The 8,633-nt window shown below is 41.7% G+C and overlaps 1 protein-coding gene across 3 annotated transcripts; it reads right to left on the bottom strand.

The window, feature by feature from the left end:
* Positions 1-718: 718 nt before the first annotated feature.
* SOX30 (SRY-box transcription factor 30) lies at positions 719-8,624 on the bottom strand. Of its 3 annotated transcripts, XM_031598202.2 has the most exons (6): positions 7,896-8,624; positions 6,489-6,728; positions 5,214-5,393; positions 2,995-3,487; positions 2,433-2,500; positions 1,849-2,074 (listed from the first exon to the last, which is right to left on the bottom strand). In XM_031598202.2, exons 1-6 carry the CDS (start codon positions 8,527-8,529, stop codon positions 1,971-1,973), a joined length of 1,719 nt encoding a protein of 572 aa, XP_031454062.2. In that variant the 5' UTR covers positions 8,530-8,624; the 3' UTR covers positions 1,849-1,970. The 3 variants fall into 3 exon arrangements, with proteins under 3 accessions (XP_031454060.2, XP_031454063.2, XP_031454062.2); XM_031598200.2 differs by lacking the exon at positions 2,433-2,500 and having other exon boundaries at positions 719-2,074; XM_031598203.2 differs by lacking the exons at positions 2,433-2,500; positions 6,489-6,728 and having other exon boundaries at positions 719-2,074.
* Positions 8,625-8,633: the final 9 nt, after the last annotated feature.

Below are 8,633 nucleotides of genomic sequence, written 5' to 3'. Positions count from 1 at the left end.
TTAATGACATAAGGGCTTCTAATGACCCCAGCCCATAAAAATGTCCAATAACTCTGGAGAAGAAAGTAATCTCTGCAAAAGTGTAGCCACAGGCAGTAACCACAATGAAAAGCACACTACTAAAGTTGTTAGGTATTCCAGCAGCAAGAGGAAAACAAACTTCAGAATCATAGACTAGTTTAGGTTGGAAGGGACCTTTAACACCATCTATTTCCAATCCCCTGCTATAGACAGGGATACCTCCCACTAGACCAGGTTGCTCACAGCCCCATATATCTTTAGAATATCTTCATCTGATATTTTTCAAACTGTGAAGCACACAAGGTGATTTTTAGTTTGGATTAAGGTAAATAGCTCTCTCTGCTCTTTCTGTCTCTCTGCAGACACAGATCCTGTATGTCTGATACAGCTCTAACAGTAAGGGTAGGAAAAATCAGCCTTACATTTTGTTTCCAATTAAGAAATTCAGGATATATTAAGCTTCAGTCTTCTCTTCTTATGGTCTTTGTGGTATTAAACAGAGGAGATTTTCATTGAGGGTATGATACTGTGTTTTCCTAAATGAACGAGGTCTCATTAGCAGGTGGACCCAGCACAGCAGATGCTGAATCCCTCACCTCACTGAAGCTCACACACAGTTCTGGCTTCATAGTAGAACCCAGGATACAACCGACACTGAAATCAGTTCGATGTTCATGTTAAAATGAAAAACTAGGGGAACATTACTCAGGTGAGTTTATTCAAATGTAACAATAGAAAGATAACAGAATTCCTGGACAGAAATGACCTCCTTTTTGCAATACAGAAACATAAACGTTTGAAACATTATTTACATATTTGGGCCAAAACTTTTTGAATTTCCTCACTCTGAGTTCAGCAGACAGCCTCTCTATAAAAGCCTTTGATATTCCTCAGAAAATTTGGAATTCTCTGGAGAATTCTTTAGAGTAATAACTACACTCAGAGATCAAATCACAGTCCACTAATGTAAGTCTCAGAACTAGATCCCATCCATCTTCCTCTCTCTAGGTTCTACCACACATCAACCTACCTTCTGGGCAATCCGTTTTTATTAATGGAACTGGTTACAGACTAAGATATTACTCAAACTGATCTATATTATCAGTGTATTATATAACATTTGTACTACAAACACAGAGTACAGTAAAAATTAACCAAATTAAACTTAAAACTGTCTCATGAAAATAACAATAAAAAGCACTGCAGAATCATTCTTGGCTTCACTTTCTGGGCTTCAGAGTATTTTACTGCAGCCAGAATTATTGCTAAAATTCCTAAAGTAACACCTAAAAAAATATGGAAAATACCATTAGAACATCTGTAAACAATAAAAGGCAGTATTCTAATTCAGAGGAGCAATAAAAGGATGTGCCTAAATATATCTCTCCTCAGGAAAATACATGCCAAATGTTTGAAGTTGAGTGTAAGTGCTTTCCTAAGCCACAGTCCAAGCAATGCCCTGATGAACCAGGTGAAACTTCAGAAAGCTTTTAGACATTCCCAAACCTGTACGTGACCTCTCAAAATATAAACAGTTCATCAGAGTCCTCAAACTGACATGCACAGGTTGCTCAGGCTACACGGGTTTCCCATTGAACACATTTCTCTGAAGACAGTAGCGACGAAAATGTTTATTTCCTCTTCTATAACAATTTCTTGGATTATCAATTGGTTTAAAGATTACAGCTCTTGCAACACCTTTTTTTCTTCTTCGTCCTCACTGTCAGTCACATTGACTAGCTGGATGCTGGAAGGAGAAGGCGGGGTGGCTGGCAAATCATTCTCAAGTGCTCCAGTGTCTAGCTGTGATATGGGGCTTATACAACCCTCCTCACTGTGGCTGCTGTGAGAGGTCACTTCTTCGAGATGTGTGCAGACACGTGAGTCTTCACGTATGCTTCCCCCTGGGTGTCCCCTGAAAGAGTAATCTCTGTCCAGAGGTGAAAACTTCATCTCCTGCTTTTGGTAGCCATCTCCATAGAAGCCAAGGCATTCAGGCACTGAGCTGGAGAAATTCCCACAGCCAAAAGGGGGACGGCTGAATGGGCATGTGCTGCAATGAAAGAGATTGAAAGTCGTCCTTCAGATAGCCTAGACTTCCATCCAATTAAGAGAATCAGAATGTTAGTCTAAGTTAGTTTAGATGAAACCATCAAAGTACACATACTTTAGAACCATATCTAATCTTAACACTGGTTTCGTAAGAAGAGTCATACACAGACTCTGTATTAGCAAGGATTGCATATGCATCCCTTCATAGTAAACACAGACATGACATTACTTTAAAAACAACCAAAACCCCATTGTTTTAAAGTATTAATTAATGTCATGGATAAAACAGAATCAAATAAGCCTGCAGTATATTAATGTACATACTGAGAACAATATAAAAAAGTATAAGAAATACTCACAGGGTATTACATGTGTTAGTTTGTAAATACTTTGATTAGATGATCTTCTCTGATTTACTACCCAGAGGCTGCAAAGGATAAACTAGTAATTACTAGTGATGTAATAATTCTGAAGACATTTCCCACAGGACCAGATTTCAGAAATATTGGTAGTTATGACAGCTACAATCATATAAGTAGCTGGGAGACATCTCACACACCTACTTAATTGCATCTGATCATTTTGGAAAAATATTTACCTAATACTTTTCCATGGAGATCAGATGTAGTGCATCTAACTGCACTTAGGAGCACAAAGTAGAGAGAAGATACTTCTATTCACTGTGGGCTTGGGAGTATCAATTACTAAAATCATACCATGGAGCCTTCAATAACTATGCATATATTACAAGCAGCCTCAGGAAAGCAGGTCCCAGCACACAGAAGCCATGGGAAGAGAAGAGCACCCTTCCTTTCTGGCACTGTGTTCTTGTCTCAAGAATTGAATGCTCCATCTGCTTTCTGAAAGTTAAAGCCTTTTAACACTTAATCTAAATGGTATTGAAATGAAGGGTTGCATTACCTTGAGGGGAAATAGTGAGGTCCAGGAACAAAGTAGGGGTGATAAAATGAAAACTGAGGAGGCACTCCATACAGACTGGCCGCCTGCCCAATGGGAGGACTCTCACAGAGATGCGAATGAGGAAGAGGTGTAACTTGGGGAAGAAGTACACCTCTAGGACAAGGAGAAATCCCTGAGTACTCCTTTGGGAACTCACTATTAGGGACAGAAAATCTGTCATTACTGTTTGTTGAGGTACTTGAACATCTACTGGAGAGATCAACAACAATTGGTGTTGATCTCTTCAGAAAGCAATAGGATCCAGATGATACATCACGAGCTTCTCTCTGAGCAGGCTCAGTAAAGTGCTGTGATGCAATTATAGGTCGCAGCGGCAAGGTTGGAGCTGGAACTGCTACTGGAGTGGTGCTTGAAATAGCAGGTCGGAAAAGATTAATTGGACTTGGACGTTGAATAGAAGAAGCTGGCAGCCGGGTGGCAGAAGGAGCTTCACCTTTAGGAAAGAGAGCAATTATTTATCAGACACAAGTAAAGGAAGAGATTTCGTAAACAGTGACATAGCAAACCACATCTGGAGCCAGAACCATTTCCTCCAAAACATTTTATAACATTGCTTCCCTGCAACTTGCTGTCAAATGCCAACTGGGCTATGTGTGTCTGGCATGGTTTTGGAGTCCATATGCTTAATCTTCCTTCAACAAAACAAAACAAAAAACAAGGGTGAATGAAAAATGAACTACCATTTAGTGCCTGGAGATCAGAAGGCATCCCAGGTCTACTAGCTGAGATGGCATGAGCCAAATTCTTAATAAATCTGCATGGAGCCAAAGCAGAAGTGAAGAGCAGAACTAATAGTTACAGAACAGCTTTCTGATATGTTTTCTTATTTGTTTCACCTACAAACACATCCACTGACTAGTTTCACTTTAAAACATTTTGCAGATGTACACTTTCAAATTATACTTCATGTTAAAGGCTGCCTTTACACAGTAAGATTTCAAAACACACTGCATTAGTGTTCCCAAAAATCACTAGCTAGTCTAAGCATCTAAATGCTGAGTCAATGAGACTTAAATCCTTCTAGATTTTACCATTTGTGTTTGAGAGTGATTTCAAGCTCAATAGGATAGTAAACCCTGGAATGAAACATAGTAGTATCTGAGGACACTGTAACATTGTAAGACTCACCAGGGAAAGAAATGAAACGCTCAATTCTGTCGAATTTAAGGAACAATTTGAGAAATGATCACATCTCTATTTCAAAAACTTTACCAGAACAAAGTACAGTGCTCTCTTTTATGTCTCCAAATATTACCATGCAGCATTAACAGGCATTTCATTTTCTTGTCTCACTAAAGTCCAGTGCCTGAATCTAAGCTGTTTGTCGTGATCCACTGTCCGTGCTCTGATGAAAGAGCCAGAGCTCTTTCACCACAAAACATGAGAAACTGCAGGTTAGATGTTTATATTTGCATGTGGGCTCTCATATTAAACTCCATTTCACTGCTGAAATATTTAATAAAAAAGGAATATCTTTCCAGGTTAGGTGCAACATTTAATGCATTTCTTCAGACTACGGGTGTGTGCAAGTTGGTAACAGCTATGCATAGAACATTCCAGAGGTGCACAAAACACCCAAGTAACTGATGGAAAACACACAAGATAAAAATTCTTTACCAAAACTCTTCTAACTTCATTTCTAAACACGTTGCAGACAATTTTGCCTCCTTGTGTGCATCATAAGAGCCCTAGAATAGTGGTGCTTCGCTAGCAAAGAACACTAACATTGGAGTGGAGGTAATAAGCTAATAAAACTTTCCAGGCTTAATAGAGCAGGTTTGAATGCTAGTGCAGTTAGATCTGGGGTGGAAAGATATGGGTGAGGGAGACAGAACAGAGAAATGAAATGATTATAGCTCTTCAAGAGGCAAGTGTCGAATAACAGACAGCCAGAGGGACCCACGAGGCACTAGGAACTACAAAGACAATAGCAGCATCTGTGGATGGTGAAGAGGGGGACAGAATTAAAGAGCAGCTAAGTGTATGGAAGCAGTAGGTAGAGACTAGGAGGCAAAGGTGCAGTGCAGAGGAGAATTGAAAGAAATAGCAATGTCCATGCAGACTGAGAAGTCATTTTTTAAATATACCTACACTACTAGATACTTCTGCTATAATAGGTAAATTCCTGATTTTTAAAATCATTCACTATAGCAACTCACAGACTGGATGTCCAATATTTTTCTGAATACTGTGCATGGCAGCAGGGAATGCAGGCGATGGAAAGGGATAAACAGCAACTGGATTTGTAGTGATGATATTCTGGGTAGTGCTGGAAAATACAGCAGAGACAGCCAGTGGATAACGCTTCCTCTTGCCTGGTCGTGGCTGATAAACCCAACCTGCCAGAGATGAAAAAATGCAGATATACCATTTATAGGATGGTCTCTCCGTTTCTTTTTCTTTTCTCTCTCTCTCTCTCTCTCTCTCTCTTTTAACCTTATACCTCAAGAAAAAAATAAGAAAAAAAAGTCAAAGAGTTCTCAAAATGCTTCAATAGCAAAACTGCCTTTCTGGCAGTGAGTGAGTAAATGGGGTGTTTTATCAGAGGTGGAAAGAAAACGGACACATTTGGGCAGTGTGTTTGTGTTACTGAACTGTAACTGTTCGTGAGACAAAGAAATACAGGAGGGTAGGGAGTGACATGGCACAGCTACAGAAAGCATGCTAAGGAGAACATGACACTGTCAGCTTTCCAGTCCTGAAGGAAATCATGACTGTATTCAAAATGTGGGTCTTTTCTGATTTTTTCTTTAACCCCACAAATTTCACATAATGCAAGAGACAATGGAAAATATGATCCAATAGGAATCCCATATAGATTTTGGCAATAAAAAATATGTTTGCCTCTGACATATAACATTAACTAAACACTAGCAGACTTTAAATAAACTGTGAATTTACACTGAGCAGCCCAGGGTAGAGAGAGAGAGAGAGCACTGCACTTCATCTTTTGCTTATTTATGACATATTAATCAGACATGGTCTAGTTGTAACTGTGAGCAGGATTATGACATCACAAAGGATTGTGACACCTGATATCTTAACAGCTTTCAAAAAGAGTGTTGCAAATTCTTATGTTTTGTTACTATCCTATTAACTAAACTGCAATGTTGTGGATAAACAAATTTGTTGAGGGTTTTGGAGCAATGTTCATAATAACCTCTGCATGTAGCCAGAAGAACTGTGATGGTCTGAGAATGTAGGAACCATTAGAGACTCTAAAGGATGCACATAATTTTTGGATGCTAAAAAATGAATATGTTTTCACAAGCACTAGAAAGCTGATAGAAGAACTGAGTGCTTGAAATTTGTCATGTTTTCTAACTCTTCTCTTCGCTCTAATGAAATAAATCCTTTTTGTGTTTTTATTTATTTATTTTTCTTCTGTGAATCCTGCACTACTAAAACATTGAGGTAAATCAATACATGTTTACCAGGAAATTCCTCTCTGTGCCTTTGTTTTATTTTCCGAGCTTCATCGTAATAGGGCTGTTTCTGCTCTTCAGTCAGTTTGCTCCACTCCAACCCCAGCTGAACACTGATTTCAGCATTATTGGCATTGGGGTTGGCTTTAGCTAGGGCAGGTCGGTGAATCCTAGCCCACACCATAAATGCATTCATTGGACGCTTTACATGGCCAGTTTTGTCCTTGCTGAATGGAGTATCTGGCATACCTATGCAACAAAATGAGGAAAGATCATCTTCCAGGCAATACACTCAGTACAGATTACATCAAAAGGCTTTTCAGTGACAGTCAAAAGAATCACTAGAGCTTCAGAATACACAAAATTCATTGCACATGCGGAGAGCAATTCTTAGAAAAATAATTAAGGCTCTACTAACCTCTACCGAACCACTGTATAAGGAATCATGTGCATGGCTTTTGTTGTTTATTCTCTTTTTAAAAATATGTAACACATGTGACTGCTAAGACAGTTTGGATTTCACTTGGCTAGACCGTTTCCTGTAACTTGTTTATGAATTGAACTCAGTATGGCATAGACCATATCACTGCAAATTTGTCATCTCCCCCAGAACTGTGTATCCAAAAGCCCTAACAATGCACAGGCAAGGCCTAACACTGGTATGGCACTTCAGTCCCACTACTGTGCCGTCTCTGGCTTCTCTGCTGAGGCTGTTGCTATGCTGGGTTTCTAGATGGGTTTTTTCCCCTTAGATATGGACAGTCATTTGCTGGAGGAATCTGTTTTACCAACTGACTGTTACATGACACCTAGCTTTACATCTTTGTAAACACAGACTGTGTTTGGATTGAACTGGTGACATAATGAACAGCCAGAACCCTCACAGCTGATCCCTCAGCAAAAGGCTTAGAAACAAACTGTTCCATACTATCAATAAAGGGAGAAGGTCTTCTTATCTTTAGAACTTAGCTTTAAGTCGTGAATTTTAGAAGCCTAAAAAACCATAAATTTTAAAAGCCTTTTTTTCTTTCCAGAACAATTAAGCACCTAATCCAGATACTACAAGATGTTCATTGCTTAACATGCCCAAGTTGTCCTGGAGAGGTGTATGAACGCTCCATTTTAAAAATCAAGCAGACACCTAAACTGCAATTTGCAATCAAAATTCAGCGTGGTTCTAAACATTTATAAAGGGGTTCAGTAGAGGCGGGGAGCAAGCACTATATTGATTCCAATAGAGAACTCAGTGCTCCTGCAGCTCACACGTTACCCTGAATTAGATGGTTTTACAAACTACAATGTATCCAGAGGGATAGCTCTCCAGTGCTGTCTTTCCACTCCTCCTGATAACCTGTCAGCTGTGTGGCTGTGTGTCCCTTACCAAAACCTTGCCAACTCAGTTTCTTAACATAATACCTGAATCGGAGGGCAGTACTGTGAGGGGAACGTTTTTAGTTTCAATTTTTACGGAAGGCTCCAGCAGGGTCTGCATTTTAAGCGGCACTTGGCTCACGGGCCCCTTTGACACCTGGATCAGCTTTGGCAGCAGGGGGCCTTGGACCTGTATACGGGCGCCAGGCGGCAAAGGGCGAAGCACCAGCGGGATCTTCAGGTCTTCAGGGAGGACCCCCGGCCCCTCGCTGGGCTGCGCCACGCCGCCATCGCCGCTGACGTGTGCGGACCCACGCGAGGCCCTGCCTGCAGCGCTGTCCTCGTCCCCATCCGCCCTCGCTCCCGGACGGGGCTCCTTCACGCCTCCTCTGATCTCCACCACCACCACGTCTTCCTGCTCTTCTCCGCCGCGCTTTTCTCGATCCTCTTTCGCCTTCTCTTTCCCTCCCCACGGAGTCGGGGAGCACCTGAGCTCCCCTCCCGCTTCCTTGCCGCCCTCAGGACAGGCTGGGAAGCCTCCATCCTGCCGCTGCGGCTCCTTGGCTTTAACGCGCGTCGCCTGGAGCGGCGCCTGGGCCTCCTCGCCGCTTGAGGGACCCTGAGAGCAGAGATCGTGGTCAGAATCCGGGCCGTGGCCGCCGCCCCCGCCCCGCTCCATGACGCCGCTGCCGTTTGCCGCCTGCGGTTGGTCCCCAACGCTCGCAGCGCCCTCGCGCCGCCGTCACCAACGAGAGCGCAACGCTCCCTCCGGCCCCTCCCACC

This window comes from Phasianus colchicus, chromosome 15, assembly GCF_987193195.1.
Source record: "Phasianus colchicus chromosome 15, bPhaCol1.hap1.1, whole genome shotgun sequence".
Taxonomy (NCBI): Eukaryota; Metazoa; Chordata; class Aves; order Galliformes; family Phasianidae; genus Phasianus; species Phasianus colchicus.
This window is presented reverse-complemented; position numbering and strand designations above follow the sequence as displayed.

Bases quoted from the DNA above. Each gene is read 5' to 3' on its own strand.
- SOX30 (XM_031598200.2), bottom strand. From the start codon at position 8,529: ATGGAGCGGGGCGGGGGCGGCGGCCACGGCCCGGATTCTGACCACGAT. The intron at 6,729-7,895 runs GTATTATGTTAA...TTTGTTGCATAG, and splicing joins AGTACTGCCCTCCGATTCAG to GTATGCCAGATACTCCATTC. The intron at 3,488-5,213 runs GTGAGTTGCTAT...TCTTTCCTAAAG, and splicing joins AAATATTGGACATCCAGTCT to GTGAAGCTCCTTCTGCCACC.